Below are 24585 nucleotides of genomic sequence, written 5' to 3'. Positions count from 1 at the left end.
GGTCTTCCTGTTGGGTGTGGTGAAGAGTGGCAAGAGGAATTTTGTTTGTGTCTTGGCCTGACACGCGTGTGCCAAATTGAATTTGTCCAGGCGAAAGCAAAACAATCACATTTTATTTGTATAGCCCATATTCACAAATCACATTTTGTCAAGGTTAATAGGAATACCTTTGTTGAAAATTTGTGGTGGAGCGCTATTGAGCCATTTTTAATGCATGTTCCTGAGCACTTGTAAATATAGCCAATTCCTTTATAAGAAGAAGAATCGAAGCAAAAACTATATGGTCCAATAATAATCACAGCAATCCCAATAGTGTCCTCACTGTTGTTGCTGCTCGGGCTCTAATAAGGAGAAAAGGGTAGAGAGTTTTCCAAATAAAATTGGACCAGCGGTATTTATTATCTCAATATTAGTAGCTTGACAACCATGGAGTATTGTGGACATCGTGCATCAATGTAACTATGGTGTGTCTTAAAACTAAAGTGTTTTTGTGTGTGTGTTACCCATGGGTCATTTTGTTTTGCAGAAAAGAGATTCAGCACTATTTAGTATAAAACAAGACATCACAACACAACAGAATCAGAAGACGGCAAAACAATGCATCACAATAAGTAGGAGAAGGTCATGTTTATTAAATAATGCTCATGTCAGTTTTGTGTTGTTTCAGATTCTAACTCCATTTTTGCTAAGGAGGCTGAAATCAGACGTGACTCTGGATGTTCCTCCTAAGAAGGAGATAATTGTTTATGCTCCTCTGACAGCCAAACAGGAGACTTTTTACACTGCTGTGGTCAACAAGTCCATCGCCAAGATTCTGGGCCAGGAAAAGGTGAACAATGTTTTATTCACTACTGTATTATTGTATGAACTGTAAATTGGTCTGTGATCATTTTCCATCAGTCATGCAGTGGAGTATTCACAGCTACATATACTGTACAATGAAGCTGCTTTAAGCTTGGTACAGATAAATGGTTATCAGTGTTTGTCAGCTGATAAGTAAAATGGTAAGTGGTTTGTATTAACTGTATATAGCGCTTTTCTTGTCTTGATAATCACTCAAAGTTCTTTACAGTCCAGTTTGCCATTCACACAAACATTCATACAGTGCTATTAGTCACACTTTTTTGTTGTATGAGGGGCAATTCTGGGTTCAGCATCTTGCCCAAGGACAGACTTGCACAGTACCATTTTTGGTCAAAATCCCTTTCAAAGTGTATATTTATCATTGCCCTTTATAAGAGAATTTGCAATTGTTTCAATGGTGTGGGTAGTTTTTTGATTTTCAGTTTATTCACTATCCAAAACAGTAAAAGCAAATTGATGTTATGGACATTTTTAAGGTGTAGGGCTATTTTGTTGATTCAGTTGAATGCTTTTTTACTTAATTTGCGTGGTCTTATTTTGTGGCCTCTAAGGATTTTTTTTTTTCCATAATCAAGCAGCCCTATTTTAAATCCACAACATTTTTGGTATAATACCGTATTATAATAGAGAATACCTTTTCTCTATCGAAGTATGACCTTGGATCAACAGTTTAATCTTATCTTAACTTAAATCGGCACCACTGCACTGAGGTACATTAATCCGCAGGTCAACACGTGACTCTGGTCCTCTGTTTACTTATCACTCACTTAGGACTGATCTTTATAAAAACCTGCTGAATTCATATTTATGCTCCTGGATAACATAAGTATGGCGTCGGTTCTATTGCAACAATGAAGTTAAAACATGTTGTAATCATCACGTAATATTCACCATCTAGTCCTATATTCTAAAAAAGCTATTATTCGATGATATCGAATCATGACTGCAGATCTTTCTGGTCACTTTAACCCTGCTGTCCTGACTGTAAGCATCACGTTATGTCTTGTGTTGTGTAGCAGGATTAAACATGTCTCATAAACTTTAGAGAATCAAACAAACACAAAGTAAATGTCAGTCCTGTAAGTGTCCTTATAACTTGTGATCAGTGATGGTGTTTATTGTTAAAGTGTAAAGTGAGCGCAGGTCTGAGGAGGAAGCTCAGACAGAGAATCTGACAAAAGACGACTGGAACTGGGTCTGTCCTGGTCCTGAAGCAGTGGCGTTATAATTATTCAGCGGTGGAAACCCGCTAATACAATGAGCGTAGTGGAAAACATGTTTATATTCAGTCAGTGCATCGATGCAGAGTGGTGTAGAGTTCCTCCTACACTCTGTAGGAGTAACTAGTCAGATGATTGGTGTGATCATGGGGCGCTATACTCATTTGATTCGCTGTTCGTGATAAAAACATGGGTTTGGAAATGTTATATCACTATAATTGTCAATAACGTGGACACAAGGATTAACAGATGAATATTTGGTGGTCAAAGGTCAAGTTCACGGTAACTTCACAAGGCACATTATTCCAAGTGCAAAGTTTGACCAGCTAACTGAGCAAGAGAGGGAAAAGTCTCAGTTGATGTTTTCTCCAAAAACACCTGCAGGGATTGTAGGTGGCAAAAAAGGATGGATAAATACTTTACCTTTTACTGTGCTAAATGGCTCTTTGATGGGGATAAACTGAGACTAGCACAACAAATAGTATATGTGAATCGAGGAAGTCCAGAATTGAGTTCAAGATACATCAGAGATTTTATTGAAGTATGGAGTGAATTTGTTTCCCTGGGTCTAAAACTAATTTGTGAGTGAGAATTGTGATGGGACATTCTGTATTTAGATATGTTTAACGAAAGAATGACAAGTGTGTAAATATAGAGAATATAATTACAAGATGTGTTTCTGTGTGGTTTAGACTTGTAAAAACTAAAGGCCGATATATGCTTCTCCGAGTCCTTTACGGACGGATCGGACAGACACTTTGATTTATAGTTCTACAAGCCTTTTTGTTCTGAAAACAATTCACCACCAGAACAGTAGTTGGCGCAACGGAAGTCGAGCTTAGAGAAGCCTACCTCATGAGGTATATAGAAGAAGTCCACGCTGGTTTATTTACGTCCCCCTGGCTCCTCACACACCGTGAACGATGGCAACTAACAGAAAAAGGCTGTTGATGACGCGACAGTTTTTGCTGCAATAAAGTGACACCCAGCGGGTCACAATGCTTATGTGATCGTTTCTTAGCGCAGCGGTACCCCGGTCTTGTTTCCGAACTGCGTTGCTAATTCAATAGCTGCAACAGCTTGAAGCTACACGGAGGCAGCTGTCTTCCCCCCAGCTTCCACACACAGTCAGCATGGACACCCGATACTAACTACTACCAAGTGTTTGCTTCTAACCTGACGGTGTTTGAGAAACAGTGTCATGACAGCCATGGGATTAAAGTCAGCGGGTTTTTGCGCTGTTCCCACCGCAGTTAATGCTAACTGCGGCTACTACCGCAGTTAGCATAAATGCTAACTAGCCACCATGCGGTGGCTAGCCCGATAGCCCCGTTATGAAAGTTCATTATAACCGTATGTGACCATACACACATGCCGTAAGTGCTCTAACCAGCCACCGTCAGCCGGACAACGCTACTGGCTTAACACACTTGTCACATTAATCATAGAGTCGTAGTTGTGATTTAGGTTTATTGTGATTTAGGGAATGAAACAGGAAGTTTGAGGTCCGGAAATGATGTCGTCCCGAAATGCTGGCGTTAGAGGACCAATCACAGCGAAGGACTATCCGTGGGCTCTCCGCCATGCCGAGGTGTAGTTAGAAAAATCAGAGCTGCACGGAAAGCTCTCCGAGGAGCCCCGGGGAGGGCGTTCCACGGCAAAGAAGGCGTACATATCTGTCCGTGTCCGTCAAAACGGAGAAGCATAAATTGCTTAAAACTGACCTCTGCTCAGATGTGTATTTGCTTGGAGACTCCTGTGCCTGCTGCTGAAACAAAAGGTTTAACAGCAGGGGCTATTCTACTGTCTGCAACAGAGTGATGGGGGTTTCACTGGGAAAACGGGTTTCAACACTTGGAGGCTGAGCAGAGGCCTGATGTCATTGTGTTGTAAGACTTCAGACAAGTCCTCATGCAGATTGAATGGGGACAAAATGTCTGACCATCCTGGTCATAGCACTCAGAGAGCTGATTGGACAAAACTCTGCCTCTGTGAAAGGAGGGGCTTCTTTTGTATAAATGAAGTGTATTTTGGGTGGCTCAGGGCCAAATGAGTTGTATCGTTGTATAGTTGTATTGACATCTAAAACGCTGAGAGAAAGTGTTAATAAATGTGCCAACTGCTTTTCTACATTTAATTTAGTATACTACAAACTAGAGCTTGAGAGATCCTTAAAATCAAAGAATTTTCCACATTATGGAACAGATGGAAGAAAGAAATTCATTCTTCTAAAAAAGAGAAGTATAACACCGGCTCCTAAAATCATGGTCAGACATGGCTGTTTGTAGACCATGAACTCCATTTAAAAAATGGTCATGGCCCTAATCCAATTAGGTGCTCAAAGACCATTTTACATGGCTTACACAACTATATACTGTTAACAACTACCTTGTGCCTGAGTACAACTAACTTGTACCTTGTGAACAGCATTTACATATATCAGTGTCCTTTGAGTAAAGATGCATTTGATTTGGTGATGGAGAATGGCCTATTAACAAATCCTTTTCAAAAGTTTAAAGCTTGCGGCAAGCCTGTAAATGAACTTTTCTTCTGTCTCAGGTGTTCCTAGTGCAGATCCAGTTTCCCTAAAATTTCATGTAACTGGAAGTTTCAGAAATCCAACATTTATTCTTAATTTCATTTTACTGCCCATTTAATCTGATAGGTGTGAGCTCAATTAGGTCACTCAGTGCCTTCAAATGGTTTGTTTTTCAAATATATGTATATAAATAAACTAAGGGAACACTTTTGCACATCAGATCTTGATGAACAAATTATTCAAGTTGAAAATCTTTACTGAAGTACATTGTATAATTTGTTTGAGAACAAAATTACTTAACAGTCAATGGAAACCGATATCAACCCATTGTGGGCTGGAAATCAAAAGTTAGAAATTGAAGTCACAGGCTGATCAAATTTGCATGAATTTCATCTCTCCAACTCATAACGTGTCTTAGGAGTGTGTATGGTATCAGTGTCTTTACGCACTCCCGGTATTGTCAGGGTATGCTCCTGATAAGTCAGTGGATGGTGTCCTGGGGATCTCCTCCCAGACCTAGATCAAGGCATCAGTGAGCTCCTGGACAGTTTGTGGCGGTACTTGGCGACATTGGCTATTTAGGTCAGGGGAACCTGATCCCGGGACTGCCTTCACACTCTGGCCACATGAGGCTGGGCATTGTCCTGCACCAAGAGGAACTCAGGGCCCACTGCATCAGCGTAAGGTCTGACGATCACTCTGTGGATTTTTTCCGGTAACTTTCCTTGGCTATGACATGGTGGTCTGTGCAACCCTCCAAGGAAATGCCTTCCCACACCTTCACTGACCCCCAACAAACCTTTCATTATGGGCGTTCACCATGGGGTCTCCAGACTTTGTCTTGCCTGTCACATGCTCAGTGGGAACCTTCTCTCAACTGTGAATGGAACAGTGGCGACCTGTCAATTCTGGTGTTCTCTCGCAAATGCTAGTCGAGTGCCATAGTGTTGGACTGTGAGCACTGATCCCACTAGAAACATGCACACCAGTAGCCTGCTGGAGTTAATTTTGTAGGGCACTGGCAGTGCTCAAACTAATCTTTCAAGTAAAGCAATTACAGAACAGCAGAGATCAGATAGGTTATAGCGAAGTCGGCACAGTCATGTTGGTAGGCAGGAAAAAGGCTAAGGCAAACAAGCATCGGCAGGGGAGCTCTTTAATGAAAGCTCGATCAGTCTCAAGTCATATCACCAGCCGGGACCTAAAACTCAATGACAAAACAGAGCGAACAGCACCATCCTTAGGCAGGGAGGGAGAACAACATTATAAAGCACACATTCACACAGTATGGCTGAGTCACAATCAATCATTTTATTTGTATAGCCCATATTCACAAATCACAATTTGTTTCATAGGGCCTTAACAAAATGTGACATCCATGCCCTTAACCCTCAACAAGAGGAAGGAAAAACTACAAAAAAAAACCCCATAAAAAACTAATTTAAAGAAACTTAACATACCTAAATAGGAAGCATAATTAGGATCTGAGGCAAAGCTGTGTTTGGTTGGCATGAGTTTACCGAGAAAGGTGGAGCGGTAGTAGCCATTGACATGTGTGGGGGGACAGGATGTAAGGGGTACCTGCATGGTGGTTGGGCTGACAGAGTAGATTCTCTGGATCAGGGGTCAGCAACTTAAGGTAAGCGTTCCATCATTGGCACGCTGAGCGAAAATCATTTACACAGAGGCCATTTCTTATAAAAGATGTGTTAAAAGGTTTTGCCATCACGCAGATTGTACTATTTAGCTTGATCGATGATAACACCTCCCAGCCACTAGGTGCCAGTAATGTACCATAGGCTGGAGGCCAATCTCCATTAAAAAATATAAAAAGAAGCCTCCCATCCGGCACTGCTTGCATTTTCCCACATGAATCTCAGTGAAGTGCAGCCGCTCAGGTGTATTTGTTGTCGCATGCCCGCTAGCTAAAAAAATGAAGACACGGCCATCTCAGCCCTCACGGGCAGAAGACTATGGCTTTGTTTTTCATAAGGACCGTGCTGTGTGCACGTTATGTTTAGAAAATGTTGTTTGCAAAACGTCCAGTGTTAAGCGCCACTTCAAGACAAGGCACAAAAGAGGTTTCAATGATAAAGGCAGACAAGGGAGAATCCATCAAACATACAGTGTCAAGGTATGGGAAGTAAGCAAACTCTCTCAAAGTCTTGGTCACTGCTAAAAACTATGCGACTGAAGTAAGCTTTCGCAATTCAGAATAAGAGACTGGTTGGTGGGGTTAATGACAAACTTATTATTGCAATCATAATGAGATAAACATGTTTATTTAAAGTGTTCTATATATAGCCAAAATGGATGGAATAAAGTGACATGTCTATTGGAAATACTAATACAACTTTAGTATTTTACAGTGGCACTCACTGTCAAAAAGGTTGCCAACCGCTGCACTAAAGAGACAGGCAAGAACTGCTACTCTAGAGATTCTGAGTTGCACTGCTTTACATGGTACATATTTATATTCGATAAAATGTTATCAAAGATATGAATATAATCTGAATATTTAAAATGATAAATTAAATTTGAATGGTATTATAGAGAACAACACAAAACATATTGATCCGATTGTGACCTGGTGTAGTGCAGATGATACTCTAACACACTTGCAGCTGATACACTTTGGGAATGAGCTTTATATGTTGCCTCTCAATGAAATTCCTTCAGTATTTTTGTATTGTTGGAACCCCCTTTTCTTGTTCAGTATGGACCCTATTTGATGTCTCTGAAGTATCAGCCATTTTATGTGCTAGACATAAATTATCTCATTATAGGAAATGGTCTGCTGTTGTTGTTTTAGACAGAGGCTCCTGTAATGCTGATGCCAAGTGGCAGGCCAAAGCGTCATTGTACAAAGGTGGTGGACTACAAAGAAACGGATGGAGAAACACCGTACGTCCTGGAGAAATATCTGGATAAGGTCAGCAAGGAACTCAAGCAGAGGTCAGCACTGTCTACACACATCTCAAATGCAGATTAAAATTGTATACAACTGTGATGTTTGGTTCAAGAAGCTATTACTCCACATTTCTTTACCTTTTTATTAATTGCACTTGCTTATTTATTTCAATTGATGTCAAACTGTTCTGATTTCATCTGTTAATATATTTTCCACAGTTATGTGATTGTTTTGGTTGTTACCCAAAACTTGTCATGTTCTGGAGACATGTACTCTACAGAATCACTCTGTAAGACTGCATAAGAAGCTCCACCTGTATCTTTATATCGGTCTAATTATAATCTCCACATACATTTCATTTGGCACTCTACAGCTCCCCTCCAGTGCTGGATGTCCATAGCCCACTGGATGCTCAGATAAACTTGAAGCTGCAAAATATTCTCATGCTACTTAAGAGATGTTGTAACCACCCATACCTAATAGAGTACCCCCTCGACTCCGCCACACAGGAGTACAAGGTAATGCTCAGACATCTGTAACTCTAACTTTTATTCCCCATGTTTGTGATTGGGAGCAGCAATGGACAAATATTTAGATGCAAACGTAGATCAACAGGAAACAGTTTTTCTGTGGTTTATTTCAGTTTAGTTAATTTCTTTTCCCTGTCTTTCTCACCTCACTGTTGCCGTCATACAGATTGATGAGCAGCTGGTGCAAAGTTCCGGGAAGTTTCTCATCCTGGATAGACTGCTTCCTGCACTGAAGAAAAGGGGACACAAGGTGAGCCAGGACGCTAAGAGCCAAATATATAACTACATGTGACTTAATCAGATTTAAAACTAATATAATAAGCTGCTGGTCATGGCGGTACATTTCACATCTCGTAGGTTAGGTGTTTTTATCACTTCAATCATGTGTCTTTAATATCCAGTTATTTGTGGGGTTTTAATATGCTGTGACCCATCAGAAAGTAAATCTGAAAGTGATCTTGCTGTCATTGCTAATGCAAATAATGTAAGTCTATCTAGTCTGATGGTGGAAACTAATAATTTACATTTGTCTGCAAAGGTTTGGACCCCTGAAAAAACCTTATTTTCCTTTTGGTGATTTTTCTATTTAAAAGCATTAAACCCCTGCAGTAAACAAACTTAACAATGAGCCTTTCTTCAAATATTAAAGACTGTAAAGCAAAGCCTGTCATTTGATTCATAACATTTTATCCATGCAAGTAAGTGGTTATTGAAAGTTGCACTCATTCGAATAGCTTGTCGCTAAAACTATAAAAGAATTAGGGATCCGTCACTAGTCTCCTTTAATTGGCGGAGATTGGTTTTAGTTCCCCAAAAGTGCAGACATCAAAACAAGACACAGATTACAACCAGGCTTAAGTCTACCAGTACACACAGTTTGCCCATTAACCTGTATTATTTAGAATCATTTTCAGGGTTGTGCAGGGCTGTAACGATTCTTCAAAAATGGAAACCGCTGTCCAGACGTCTAGGGTTTTGGTTCATCAAAGACAAAGTTGGAGCCGCAATACTGCATCCTTTTGTGCTTGTGCGACTGTGTCCAATCGCACTTCAATCCAATCGCAACCCTGGGAAATCTATACCAATACAGAAGTGACTAGTATCTTCCTAACAATGAGTGTGGAGGTCGGAGAGGATCGTCAGTTTACCTTTACAAAAGTGTGCAGTGAAGTCTCTGTGTAGTCAGGAGGAAATCAAATCAAGTCATGGAGTCAAGTGGAGTGTTTATTTTATCACGATGTTGGCTCTCAGTCATCATCGATGGACAAGCCAAACCTCAATAAGAACTAGAGACCTTGACAGATGCAGGAATTTCCCCCCAACAGTGTGTGGCTTCTGCGGCTGCTGTGTCACACCCAGTTAAGGAGTGCTATGTGAGGGCAGCAGAATAGACAGTTTCCTTATTAAGATTTTTTTTTAACCAATCAAATTTGCTCCGTAGTGTGGCAAACTTAGAAAATGTATTTTGAATTGCTTCACATAGTCTTTAATGCAATATTATGTTTTAACACATTAACTTAAAAAATGGGAAGAACAATAATTGTGCGATGTGCAATGATTAGGCAAATGCAGCTAACTATATCTAACTTCTCACTGCTCCTTGCCTATGTGACACAGGGCACATTAGTATGCCCTCTGCTCACTCAGATGACAGGTTGCTGCTGATTGTGTTAGGTTAGGGGCCGTAGTGTCTCAGGTCCCAGGACTGATCCGGGTTCTGATCTGTTTATAGCACATCTATGCCAGTGTTGGCTCTTATCACCATGAGGTCTCTCGACATTTTCCTTGTTGTCGTCTATGTGTGTGGTACCACTTTTTCATCTGTAGATACAAATGTCATCAACACACCCACTTACTCACGGTAAATCCTGAAGAGGATCTCCTGATGTGTTCACACATCAGCTCCTCCAGAGTTTTTGCGGACTGAATACTAGAGGGTCAGGTGGAGTAAGTAGAAACTCTGGCAGCTATCACTCAGACATTTGTGGTCACACATACAGCCACCGTTGAGGATATCTGCGGTCCAGTGAATGTTTAAATTAGGGCTGTCAAAACTAACGCATTTGCAGAATGACCCGCTCCATTCACCCATACCACTACCCCACTACCTCGCTAAGAACGAAACACGCAGTGAGATCAGAGCTTGTTTATGTTAAGCAGCCGGTAAGTGACTTTGTAGAAGTGAAAGTGAAATGCAGAATTTTTCTGGTCACAGCTGCTTAGTGATGAGCACCGCTGCGTCATGATCAGAGCAGAAGCTGCAGTTGGTTTGTACCGAGCCGGAGTTTCTGTGTCGTCCTCCACTCTGCTCTCACGTAAACTAATAAACACTAATCACCAGTTATTAGGATCAGATCAGAACATGAACTAACTTTGTATTTGCTTGATTCTCTCCTAACTTTATGAGGCTGCATTTAAAAACATCATGAAAATGACTTGTCTACATTTTGTAAAAATCTTTTCACTTTGACATGCAACAAAAGGGTGAAACATCAAAGGCGCTGACTACTTTTTATAGGCATAGCAACTTAGTTTTGACCCTGGGTTTCTGGTACTATGGAACTGTTACACTTCTCACTTCGGTAAATCACCATGGTAACTTGTGCTGAGTGACCAATATTTTCCAAAGCAGGTTAAGTTTGTTATAGATCAAAACCGGTCAACTGCCCTACTACTTATCAATCATTTCACCGATTATAGTCATTCTACAGGATCCTGAAAAGGGGAAAAAAAGCGTCCACTGTGGTTTACAGCAGAGCCTCGTGGTTTTACTTTTTTCACTTAGGTTTTCACATATGTGCCATTAGTTAAACTTGCATTCAACTTGTATGTGTGATTGATTTGTCATCTAGGTTCTGATCTTCAGTCAGATGACCTCCATCTTGGATATACTAATGGATTACTGCTATTTGCGGGGCTTCCAGTATAGCCGACTGGATGGCAGCATGTCTTACTCCGACAGAGATGAAAATGTGAGTTTTAAACATTGAACTTTATGTATAGTGGAGAGCATTTTGATCAGAATTCTATAAATGACTCTGTAAGGATAAATAGTATAACACTCTGAACAACCAGGCTACATCTGTTCTTGACTGCTGTCAAAAAATGAGCTCCCCCTTTTCCAGAGCAGGTCTTCTGAGCATCTGAACTGCAAGTACTGCATACGATTTAAAAGACCATTCAAAGTACTGAACTCTGCATGTCCATTCAACCATTCACACACATTCTTACAGTTCTTCTACATAATATACTACTCTTTTCACACATTCCATTCACATTAATGTTGCACGGTGTATCGCTACTAGAAAGGTACCGCCGTACCCTTACGTTAAAACGATTTTGCATATTTTTTGTATCAGTACTTCGTTAAAACAGCATGCAATCAGAGCGCACTCACTGTTCCGCTCCCTGTCACGCTGCCTGCACTAATTGACTGCAAGGACGGGGCTGCCCAGCTCTCACACATGCAACAGGCAGCCCTGACTCACAGTGAGTGATCTCAGGGGAGACATGGCCTCATGTGCAGGAGCTCTTGCCGACCATCCTCGGCTTGTTGAAAAAAAAAAAAGATGCCAGAAGTGAGATCTATGTGAGGCGGAACTAATGTTATGGCAGAACTAATGTTTTGACGTGTGCTTCTCTTTAACGGCGGAACACTAAAACAAGTCGTTCTTTCGCCGTAGCCAGGGGTCGGCAACCCGTGGTTGTGAAGCTGCATGCGGCTCTTCAGCCCCTCTGCAGTGGTTCCCTGTACAGTGTTCATATGTTGAACGGTAACGTGAGGGAACGTCACGTTATTTGTCAAATCAGCATCGTATCAGACCAGCATGAAAAAAAACAGGAGTTGGTGCGCATTTGTTTGTCTTTGCACGCACGCCCACACCCAAACAGTGCGCAAACAGTCACTCGCGCACATATTAGTAGTCAGATACGGACAAAAGCCTGTATAACCAATGCTATGATGTCACCATGTAGTTTTCATTAATATCTTGCTGTAGGCTAATACTAATATGAATGCCATTTGTTAAGTGTTCAAAAAGCTGGGCAGGAACAAGCTGGTAAAAAAGGGAACCTTACAGATGTTTTATTTATTACTATCATAGATAAATATCCCAGTATCGTATCGTATTTGTTGTATCTTCTTGTATTTGTGTCATCGTATCGGGTATCATGATATTTTGGCAGGTATTGTCGAAGTCATAATTTTGGTATCGTGACAACCCTAATTCACACACCGCACAGCCATTACGGGCAATTAAGGGTTAAGTGTCTTGCCCAATGACACTTCAACCTTCTCTGGCACCAGGTCGACCTACGTTTCATCCAGTGGTGAAATTATGTAATTCGTAAAATACATCCTTTTAGCATGTAACCACACTTCTGCAAAGCTTACAATGTACTACCTAAAACACATAGAAACAAGGTAGTTATTAGTTACATTTAGGATCCACAGCATCTTTGAAAGAACGGGCGGGGCTTACATTGAGTGGGTGTGATGTTTCACTCATTTGTTAGTACTACATGTCCATTTTACTGCTTAGCACACTATTTTTCTTCCCCAGATTAACAAGTTTTCCAAAGATCCAGAGGTATTCCTGTTCCTGCTGAGCACCAGAGCAGGAGGACTTGGGATCAACCTCACAGCTGCCGATACAGTCATCATCTTTGACAGCGACTGGGTGTGTAATAAACTCTTGCCATTTCATTGAGATTAGCTGGCATATAATGATCATTTTCCCTACTTCAGAACCCCCAGGCAGACCTGCAGGCGCAGGACCGCTGTCACCGCATTGGTCAAACAAAACCAGTGTTGGTGTACCGCCTCGTCACAGCCAACACCATTGACCAGAAGATCCTGGAGAGAGCCTCGGCAAAGAGGAAGCTGGAACAGATGGTCATTCACAAGAGTGAGAAGCTTTGTCTTATATTAGACAAATATAACCCGAGTAAATATAAAATGCAGCTTTTAAATGATGATTTCATTTATTAAGGGGAAAAAAGCTATCCAAACCTACCTGGCTCTGTGAAAAAGTAATTGCCCCCTACACCTAATAACTGGTTGTGCCACCCTTGGCGGCAACAACTGCAATCAAGCATTTGCGATAACTGGCAATGAGTCTTTCACATCGCTGTGGAGGAACTTTTGCCCACTCTTCTTTGCAGAATAGTTTTAATAAGATACATTTATTGGTCCCACACACATGCGCACACGCAAGACATGCAAATGGGGGAAATTGGTTCTCTGCTTTTGTCCCATCTGGTGAATACAGAAGGACACACAGAGCAGCCACATTGTAGTTTTTTTCTTGTTTAGGGTCATGCCACAGCATCTGAATGGGATTTAAGTCCGGAATTTGACTAGGCCACTCCAAAACCTTCATTTTGGTTTTATTTTGCCATTCAAAGCTGGACATGCTGGTGTGTTTCGGTTCATTGTCCTAATGCATAACCCAAGTGCGCTTGAGCTTGAGGTCACAAACTGATGGTCAGACATTGTCCTTCAGGATTTTCTGGTAGAGAGCAGAATTCATGGTTCCATCAATTATGGCAAGTCGTCAAGGTCCTTAAGCTGCAAAGCAACCCCAGACCATAATTCTACCACCACCATGTTTGACTGTTGGTATGATGTTGTTTTTATGAAATGCTGTGTTGGTCAGCAGTGGCTTTCGCCTTGGAACTCTCTCATGGATAATATTTTTGCCCAGTGTCTTTCTTATTGTTGAATCACAAACACTGACCGTAACTGAGGCAAGTGAGGCCTGGAGTTCCTTGGATGTTGTTCGATGTGCTCTTCGCGTTATTTTGGTAGGCCGGCCACTCCTGGGAAGGTTCACCACTGTTCCAAGTCTTCTCCATATGTGGATAATGGCTCTCACCTTGGTTCACTGAAGTCCCAAAGCCTTAGAAATGGCCAGAGTGATACATTTCAATTACTTTGTGTATCATCTGTTTTAGAATTTCTTTAGATCACTGCATTATGTTTTGCTTTTTGAGATCTTTTAGCCTACTTCACTTTGTCAGACAGGTTCTATTTAAGTGATTACCGGACCGGTGCGCTATCTTGGAGCACAGACACACTTTTTACTTTTGAACTCTAAGTAAAGTGTCTGAGTTCCTTGAAAAGCGCTATAGAAAAACCACGTTTTATTATTTTCTATAACTACTATTGATCTAATCTTGTATTTACATTTTGAATGGAAACTAATGAACTGAAGGTAATGAGAAATATTTTAGAAAATATTGTTTATAAATTGTTTTCTTATGTTGCTTTCCTCAATAGATAAGTTTAAAGGCGGGAAGGCAGAGCTGAACCAAAGTAAGAGCTGCATTGATCTGGATGATCTCATGCAACTGATCAAAAACAGAGACACTGAGAAGTAAGACATGATCCTCTGTTCCAAGATGTGAAGTGCTATGGACTGTAAAGACCTAAAATGTCTGTTTTAAATTACATACAGCAAGAAAGTAATATTTGGCTGTAAATTGTGCTCAAATCAGGCAGATGAAAGCATCAAGGGGGAAGGTGATCAGTGACAAGGACCTGGAGATTTTGCTGGATCGCAGTGACATGCTGGGTGAGGAGACTCATGAATCTGCAGTTTTTGGTAGTAGTATACATTTATTAACAAATAGTCATCTTTTGTGTTTTGCTGTACAATCATCTCAAATTTAATTTCTAAAACTCTGCAAGGCCTTTTAGTGAACAGAATTAAATCAGGATTTAAATCACTCAAAGATATAATGTAAAAACAGGCAGTTCGACCAAATACACTGGTGAGACATTCCGTTAAGACATCATTCAAAGCAAATTGTCAAATATCTCTGTGAAGCATCTGTGTTTTAAAATCATGAAACAAAGTTGATAATAGAAAAATAAATTTGTATCTAGTATTACTTCAACCAAGTGGTTTGATATACTGAGTGAACACTGTGGAACCAATACAACTACCAAGATCTTGTTTAGTCCCAAACTCACTTTGGACCAGTTCATTTATGCTTAAAATAAAACTTCAATTGGAAGTCCGAGGTAAATGGCTCCTCTAGCCAGGTGTCCTTTACTTTCTGGAATGCAAACCCAAGTGGCAGGAGTTTGCAGTTTGCATTTGAACCATCAATGATGACTGACATGCCTTCTTCCTGTTATAATTGTCTTGCATCTGACTAGTAAGTAAATGGTCTGTATTTATTGAAGGCTTTTATTTGTCTTGATGACCACTCAAAGCATTAAACGTAGTGTTTTGCTATCCAACCATTCATACAATCCATCCATGTGCGGAACTTCTCCATCATACATCAGTCATGCACTTCCAGCACAACCATCGGGGTTCAGTATTTTGCCTAACCATCCGGTTGGTGGACGACCAGCTCTACCAACTGAGCCAACTGAGAAATGTTGTGCATAGCCCCTATTCACAGATCACAATTTGTCTCATAGGGCTTTTACAAGGTGTGACATCCTCAACCCTTAACCCTCAATAAGAGGAAGGAAAAACTACTAAAAAAACATTTTTAACAAGGTAAAAGAACATGGAATCCTCAGAGCGCCACATGTGAGGAATCCCTCTCCCAGGACAGTGAGAATTGCAATAGATGTCAAGTGTAAAGGAGAACATCAGCGCGATAAGGGTATTTGCAGCATTGATTAGAATAAAGACTTTGTAGCATAAATGAAGTTCAATGAATTGATGGATTATTATCAGTAATGGTCGAGTATCTGAGGAAAAATATTATATATCAAGCAGTCTTGATGTAATCATAGTCCATGGTCAGCAGCCACCACCATCATGATCCACATTCAAGATCAGATGCCACTATAGTCCACAGTCATTGTCCACTGCCGCCATCAGGAACTAGCATTAGCTGCCACCACAATTGGGTCCACCTCCATTATCCGATGCCAGCACGATACAGGATCTGCAATTACGATCATGATCTCTGAAACGCGATCCACAGATCATGTGGTCACGGGCCCTGGATTTGCGGACGATGAGGCAAAGGGACTCTGGGGAAGAAGACAAGTCAGTAACATGAATTGATGAGATTAATTTCTTTGTGATTAGGATGGAGAAGAGGAAATAGATGCGCTGTGTGCCATGTGTCCCCCGGCATTCTAGACCTATAGCAGCATAACTAAGAGTAGGTCTATGAAAGCCTGGACTGGTTCTTACTATAAGCTTTATCATAAAAGAAGGTTTTAAGCCTACTCTTAAACGTACAGATGGGGAGTCTGAAGTGGGAGATGATTCCACAGGAGACAAGCTTTATAGCTGAAAGCTCTGGCTCCTACTCTACTTTCAGAGACTTTAGGGACGACAAGTTAGCCTGAATTCTGTTTAATATAAATTTTGAATAAAATATAGTGTAAGTTCATGAACTGAATTGTATATTCAGTAGGCTATTCAATTTCATTATCGTAAAAACCTTATCTATTCAATGAACAACATTCACATTTATATCAATTAAGATTTTGTCGAGGGAATTTAACCCAGACATGTATCAATGTAAGAATCCACGAATCAAACGCCACACATACACTCGTACGTTTTTACTTGCAAGGGAAGTCTGCACCTTTGAGTAGGTCGCAGCCAACTTCGACGGTACTTCCCTTTCACAGCGTATTTATTCAAAAGCTCAGATACGAGGTCAAGGTGGGGTGACATTTACATAGAGAGAAGTGAAATCCGTCTTGACCTTCACGTCTCTCCAGGCAAGTTCCTTGCTTTGGGTACATTTCCTTATATGGCAAGAAACATACTTCAGTTAGACAATGAGACTATTTATTTTTATTGCAAAGCAGGATGTGGCACTCAGAGGTGCTAGACTGCACACAAATGTCAGACTGTCACAATCTGCATCAGCAATACATTCAGCACATGATAACTTGTATACAATTCTTCTAACAGATTTACATCATATGTTCACTGCTCAATATTTAGCTTCAGTTCAACACTGCAGCACAATGTTTTTTACATAGCCATGAATATGACTATTTCCTTGGGTGAAAGGAGTACCTTGCACTCATATAACAACAAATACTATTATCACAGCCCGACTCAAGATTGTGGCAAGGAGGGAGACGACACGGGTGAACTGTGGCTCTTTTAGAATATTTATTAACTGAACAATTGATGATTGTCACTGACGCCCATTCCACCTGTAGCTCTGAGGAAGGAAGAACTGGGACACCTAGTGTGAAGGTGGAAGGGGTCGTCACACTATACAGTTTGAGGCCATTCATATTCTGCTCCTGCAAATATTACACAATAAAATCTCCCTTTTTAAACAAAAGAACAGTTTCCGTCAACAGAAACGCTGGGGTGGTTTTATTTTGAAACGCATACAGAGTGTTGCAGGAGTGTTGCAACCACTTATGTTTGTAACATAATGTCAACAGAAAAACATTAAAACTCAACTGAAAAATTGTTTTCTATGACAAAAACGTATTTTATATTTACAACACTTCCCGAAGCCGTTTCAAAGTAAAAGCACACCAGCGTTTGACTTTCCCAGTCATTAATTTGTTCCAACGGTGCTTTGATTGTTATCAACAGACCGAAAGATGCACATTTTCATACCTAAGAGTCCTGATTTTTAGTTTAGTACATAAACCAACCTGTTATTGAAGGAAATGCAGGAGAAAAACCTGCAACGCCATCCCCAGTAGCAGGTGTGAAAAACGGACCGCACGCAGCTGATCTTCGACGCAATGAGAGCCAGAGAGTCCAGAGAGTTGGGGGATTGACCGGTAGATCACAATCGAAGGGTTGGCTACCACTGATTTAGGCTGACATATTCATCGGGATGCAGCCAGGTCTCAGTGAGGCACAATAAATCTATTTTCTAATCTGAGACTATTTCATTTACTAAATAGCCGTTGATGATAATGATCTCATTTTTAAAAGTCCACATTTAAAAGTCTTTATTTCTTGAGTTGTTGCAGAGATTGTGTTAATTTGTATTAGTTTTTTTGTGTAGAATTCTCCGTTATTTTTTCCTTTAATAATTTAATGGGACAGTGGACTGACACAATCTCTATGGGTTTGTGGTTGTGTGACTGATCCAGACAGAACGCAGAGAAGTGTTTAGCACTGCAGCTCTGCGTCCTGGTTCCAACTCAAGGTTGTCATTTTATAATCTGAGTAATATTTCTAGATAAGAGAGCTGCTCCATCCTGAGTGGGATTAATGCCGTCTCTCTTACAATACCAGGTTTCCTCCAAAAAGTTTGCCCACTATCCACAAAGCCCACACCACTTACAGGTGCGGCCATGATGAAATGAAGCAACCGTTGCAATGAACTCAACTACATGTGCCTGAATCTGTAGACCAGTCCAATCCATCTTATCTATGTTTTTCCAGGAGTATGCAACACTTCTTAACGCTGAGATCCATTGTTGTATGTGGAAGAGGGTTACGTGAAATTCTAGGCGGACAAATTCACTTAAATTTAATACTACTTCTATTAATAATTGAAATTTACTGAGGGTATATATTTTTTTACTTTCTATCAATGTTGTAATAAAACCATTATTGTTACGTTTTATGGCATCACTCATTAAGTAAATCTGAAAAGTTTATCATAAGATTAACATTACATATTGAGAAATTTCCGATCCAAATCAACCTCTACATGTAATGCAGAGGGGCTATTGTTAAAGAGCTTCCAAAATATCATGTGATATTTAGCTTCCTGACTAAATATCACATGACAACTTTTCATGTTGCCACAAATGAAACTGCACTCTCTACAATCTGAGACATTGAAATACGACTTGAAAGTGATTTAACCACCATCAAAAAAAAAGCAGGTATATTTTTTGTGTGGAATATATAATTACGCTTTTATTAAACCTGATTTGCAATCTAGACTGCATTTTGCTAACAAATTCCTGTCTCCAAAGAGTAAGAGTTAGCTACTGCCACAGTTAAACTAAAGGGATAGTTAACCCAGTGTTGTGCAATAGTAGGAGTAGAATTGACGTTGGCTAATTATTAATAATCATGAAATATGATTATTAAAATAACAATTATTTCTTAAAAATAATCAAAAAATGATGAAGCTTTTAATTAAGATTAGTAACACATTTAATTAGAAATGATACGGTTATCCATTAATAATAGTTAAAATAATTAATGAAAACAATAAAATTATCAATTAAGAATAATACAAATCTGTAATCATTGCTTATTGTCGCGGGGCACCACCCTGGTTACAGGGACCAACAATTCAATCTTTAAATATCAGTCTCAATGATATAGGTTATATTAATAATCTCAATATTTAGTATTAATGATTATATAATAAACAATGAAGGGTTTTAAGTTCGAACACAGGCTATAGTAATCCAGCTGTATACATATACATATGCACAAATAATCACAGAAATACAAATACTTTAATTACAAAAGTATTTATTAACAAGGGGAAATAAAGTTAATGTTATTTCAATGATTCTTCATTTAACAAACTCCAATATTTCAAAGATGGTAACAACAGCAGCAGCACTTATCACAATTGTCACACATGTAATACGGAGTATCTATGTATGTGTGTGTGGTCGTGTGTGTCTGCCTGTCTGTGTGTGTGTGTGTAAGAAAGAGAAAGGGGAGTGGCTATGGCGTAATGACGTGGTGACGTCCTCTGGCCGAATTCAAGGTGATGTTACATTCACGTACTTCCAAGATGGAGGTTACCTTAGTGAAGCCACGTTGCGAAAAGCAAAATGGCTGCTGGTCACTGACCTTAACAAAGGGAATCTTTAAGACAAAGAGATTTCTTATCTCGTGGTTTTGGCGCCGAATGGCGTCGAGATGTATAAATGCTCGTTAAATCTAGATTTCTCCATGTAACATGAAATGTATAAATGTAGGTCGGGACGTGTGTAAAAACAGGTTTAGGAGGAGAGAGAGAGAGAGAGAGAGAGATATCAGGAAACATCGTCAGAGACAGCTACTAGCAAAGCAGGCAGTCCAGTTACGTGAGATTTATCTTTTAACAGATGTAAATCTCCGCACAATATCTCTGACGGTAACACGCAAAAAGGAAGCGCCGACTCTGTACCGCGCTCTTCTCAAAAACACAGTAAACAAAGGAACCGGATGTGTCGTCTCGGCCCGCCGTGTAGCACGGCTAAAAACAGATCAGCGATCTACAAACAAACATACAATCAAACAAATGACACGCTAAGTATTTAAACTTGTCTCTGCCCAGACAATAAAGCCTCTTACTGTGACCTCCGCGGTGTTGCTTGCGCGTGGGGCGCGGATTTCCCGGAAGTCCAGTGAATCAGTCGTTAAACCTCAGAATGCGTGCGAACGGGCGGATTCCTGGAAAACAAATCAGTGTCCTGGTCTCTTAAGCGGTGCTCCGGTGGGTCTCGTGGTTGCAACGGAGGTCAGCGCTGGACCGAAAAGAGCGAAGTCTCTTGCTCTTGGAACGGAATTCGGCTTCGTCTCTTCTGCAGGGATGAGCAGCGGTAACGGCGCTGTGGATTTGGAAAGAAAGTCTCCGAGCTCGGCCAGCGAGCGAGTGAGTTCCTGTGCACGGCCTTTTCAAGTTAAAAACAAAAATAGTCTCTATCAAAGTAAGATCAGACTTAAGATAAAAGAAAATGAAAGAAATGAAAGAAAATAACTCTGGTTGCCCCCTTTAGCAACTAAATCATCTGGAAAGACCCGGAGGGGTCTGTTGACGTCTTCAGAGCAGGGAAAATGGCAGCGATTATTGATGTCTCAGTGGTTTTATTCTACCTGAGAGGTTCTGCCTCCTTGAGGTGCTGGTCATAGGATGATGCTGGCTTTAAGCCAATTGAGTGTCAGAGTTGGACCTCAGTGGGCGGGGCTTGGAACTCAGCGGGGGTCCTGAAGGCGCTTCAGGACATTTTCCAACCACCAGGGGGAGATTCTCAGGCCTGCTGGAGAATGTTTTCCCTCCAAAAGTTTTACAACCCTTTGTCCTCACCGTCGGCTCCAGTGTCTGGTGTTCAGCCTCTGGACTGTGGCCCAACACCAGAAATGAAAATTCACTATCTACATCCAGATATAACATGGGATTCTTATTTGTTTTGTCTTTACTTTTAGACAAAGAAAAGGGGATCTTGAACAAAGAGAAGGTTGGAGTCTTCAGAGTAACTGATGCCAAAGAGTCTTCAGAAATCTCGCTGACCTGAGAACATATTCAGATGTGACCATCTGACCACATTCCTTGAGGAGAGAAATCAAGCTAAACTCTGAGGGCTAACCGCTTCTGATACTAGTAGTAGAGACTGAAACTGCTTTTGATGTTAATATGTGTATTTTCTCTGTTTGTTAATTGGCTTGATAATACTCCGTTTAATGAGCTTTGTTGAACATTGTCAATGCCAGTGAGATTTAGATTTTAATGCATAAGATAATCTTAAACTGTTCTATGATTGTTACCATGTATCTGTTTGACAAGGCAAAGCTGCAGTCACGTGATCCAGTTGGTTAGGCCTCTTTATTAAAATTCAAAACCCTATAACTATGGTTAACAATGTTTGGTTTTATAACTTTATTGTCATATGCGGTGATGTGTGTATGCAGTCACATATACAATACTTTTTTTATACTATGTATTTTTTTTCAAATGGGATCTCTATCCACCTGGCCTTGGTGAGCATTAAGATCTACACCAGCTTTGAAATCAACTGAGCCATGCCTTCCTCTGTACAACATACTATTGTCTGGGAGATATTATCTTCCCAACCATCATACTGTTTCTTTTCTTGTGGTCCTGTTCAATAGACATGTAGGCATAATGATGGACGAGTGGATGAGACCCATTTAGAAAAGGATCTAAGAATCTTGCCTTGGTGAAGTGAGTTAAAAATGTACTGTACTTAATAAAATAATTGTTGCCAATTAATTTAAATTGAGTTAATTGCAGCAATATTGTTGCTACCAACGAATGCTGTAGCCTATTCTCAGTGAGTTGCAATTTAAGAACCCACTGGTGCTTTGGCCATACTACACCTTTTTACTATATAAAAAGGTGAATACAGTTCTGCAAAGCACAAATAAGTCAATATTACGACCTAGCACAGCCTAGGCTAAACTAAATAAGTATGCAGCTACTTTAAAGAGTCATTCAGCTGACTTTACTGGTCTCTAAGACATCTTGTTTCTGTACCATTTTGGCTAAAAACATTCCTAAACAAACATTCAATTATCAGAGGTTTTTGTTTTTCAAATTATTAAACGTTATGTTTGAAGGAAAGTGGAAATTAAGTACATCTCATATCAAGCTAAAGTTTCTGGAAATGAGAATATACTGTACATTTACTTTAAGATAAGATTCCTGCTTTCCTTTCATTTCTTCCAAACGTAGATTACCCTTAAAATGTTGATACATCTAATAATATTAGGGACTGTAATTTCTCATGTTTTTATTTAGAATATTAGTGTTCTATTGCACATCTGTACTTCTTTTTACCCCTTGGTTGTTTTTTCCTCTCTTTAACAGGGTACGTACGGTCATGGAAAACATGGAAAAGTCAGGGAATTTTAAGTGTTTTTCCAGGCCTGGAAAAGTCATGGAAAAAAATTCTCCCAAAAGTCATGGAAATTTGTTATATTAATATTTCATGTTGTTCATTTTAGGGATGGGCATAATTTATAGAAGATGAGTTTTGTCTGACATTATTTTTTTCATGGATTAAAACTTGCATGTTCTCTACATGGCAGGACGTCGGAATATCCGAGTTGCCTTGAACGCAGCACAGCGAGGACGTTAGCAGTTGGAGAAATACTTGAGTTTGTGTAAATAAGGTATACTGTATCCCTTGGAATTCTCATTGTTATTTTGAATACTACATTGTCACTTTTTTGCGAATACACCGAAATTTCACAATGTTCGGTCATGGAAATTTGGTTAAAAGTCATGGAAATCCATTGGTCAAAATGTGTATGAACCCTGCTTTAAGTTATCACTCCACCAGCATAAAGTAGGAAATCACCTAAGATGCAGTAGTGCAGGGTTTATTCAGTCCCAACAGATGCACTGAACTCTGTGATTCTCTGGAGGATGTGCATGTGTGAACCCAATTTTCCGAGTGAGAGGCTCTGGATTATCTATGGACTTTCTCTGCCTAGCCCCCAGGTATAAAGTCTGCAGATCGCTGGAGAATCGCCTGCTGGAATTACAGTGACAAGAGTGGTTGATGAAACTTCTAACATTAGAAAGGCACAACAAAGAAGAAACCCTATATCTACCAGTGAAAAAGCAATAGCATACATGTACAAGACACAGATGAAGATGTTAAGAGTTTGTGGTGATTAGAGCTGACAGTGTCTGTGTTGTCAAGAAAATCTTGTGATCTCCGCATCATTACATCCTGCCTCTATGCACCACTTCATGTGTGAATAATGCGAAATGTGTGCTGTTATGAATGTATCTATGCATATCTGAACTGCTTCACACGCTCTGTTGATGCTAATTGGTTGATTGGCTACGTTTTTGTTTCCTGAAGTCTAGTACCAGTTCTGTTCTTTTTAGGTTAACCCAGAGTTTGAGCTTTAAAAATTTGGTGGTTGCAAATTTTTTTCAGAATGTTGCTGTTTTGTTTTAGACTTTATTCACAGAGTGTTTAACTGCAGTTTGTATAGATAACCATCTTGACCAAACAATCGTTGTGCCTTTTAACTTTTGTGTTTTACTGCAGTTTTTGTAAATGAGTAGTAATATACTATCCATCTTAAACAAAAATAAAGTTTTGGCCTTTATTCAATATTTAATAGTGTGATGCTGTTTGTGTTAATGCGAGAATGAGAAACTCACCATATTAAGTTAATTAATAAACCTTAATTTGCTGTTTTGAGCATGCTACTGCAGTTTTTGTAAATTAATGATTTATATGCTTATAAGCATCTTGACCCAAAGCAAAGTCTAACCCCGTTTATTCCCCACATTGTTAGGTGTAGTTTATCTGAATGAGTGTGTGAGAAAGTCACACACAAAAATTCTAGATTACGTATTTGCCGTTTAAATGTTTTTAAGGATTTTGTGTGACTCAAATGTGAAACTCACCATTTTCACAAATTGTTGTTTTTGCCTGTATTTACTGCAGTTTGAGTTAATGATGATCAAGTTGTTTACCATTTTTTTACAAAAAGTTAAGAGTATTGCCTTTATTCACCGGTTTAGGCATTTTATTGCAATTTATATAAATGTGTTGGCCTTAATTCCCAGTATTAATAGTTTTACTGCAATTTACTTCAATTTACTTCAATTACACATACACTGCTCCAAAAAATTAAGAGAATACTTAAATATCACATTAGATCTTGATGAACGAATCATTCAAGATGAAAATCTATACTGATTGACATTCTTTAAATTGTTGAGAACAAAATGATAAAAAAAAAAAATTCCCATTGAGAGCTGAATTAAAAATCATACTGAAAATCAAAGAAAGAAACCGAAATCACTGGCATATCCAATTGCTTGAATTTCATCTGAGCAAATCATAATGTTACTCAGTACTTTGTATTTCCCCCAACATGC

The 24585-nt window shown here is 39.7% G+C and overlaps 1 protein-coding gene across 2 annotated transcripts in view; it reads left to right on the top strand.

The window, feature by feature from the left end:
- hells (helicase, lymphoid specific) overlaps nucleotides 1-23809 on the top strand; it is a 39782-nt gene extending 15973 nt beyond the window's left edge. The window contains exons 14-23 of one of the 2 annotated variants that reach the window (XM_062400699.1): nucleotides 668-829; nucleotides 7436-7578; nucleotides 7908-8052; nucleotides 8231-8314; nucleotides 10917-11036; nucleotides 12627-12743; nucleotides 12812-12971; nucleotides 14345-14441; nucleotides 14563-14669; nucleotides 21144-23809. In XM_062400699.1, the coding sequence (XP_062256683.1) occupies nucleotides 668-829; nucleotides 7436-7578; nucleotides 7908-8052; nucleotides 8231-8314; nucleotides 10917-11036; nucleotides 12627-12743; nucleotides 12812-12971; nucleotides 14345-14441; nucleotides 14563-14669; nucleotides 21144-21232 (1224 nt within the window). In that variant the 3' untranslated portion in view covers nucleotides 21233-23809. The remainder of the gene's footprint in view (nucleotides 1-667; nucleotides 830-7435; nucleotides 7579-7907; nucleotides 8053-8230; nucleotides 8315-10916; nucleotides 11037-12626; nucleotides 12744-12811; nucleotides 12972-14344; nucleotides 14442-14562; nucleotides 14670-21143) is intronic. The other variant, XM_062400700.1, reaches the window with a different exon arrangement.
- Nucleotides 23810-24585: the final 776 nt, after the last annotated feature.

The sequence above is a fragment of the Platichthys flesus genome, chromosome 12 (assembly GCF_949316205.1).
Source record: "Platichthys flesus chromosome 12, fPlaFle2.1, whole genome shotgun sequence".
NCBI classification, from domain to species: domain Eukaryota; kingdom Metazoa; phylum Chordata; class Actinopteri; order Pleuronectiformes; family Pleuronectidae; genus Platichthys; species Platichthys flesus.
The sequence above is the reverse complement of the archived record's forward strand: the minus strand, read 5'-3'. Positions and strand labels throughout refer to the sequence as shown.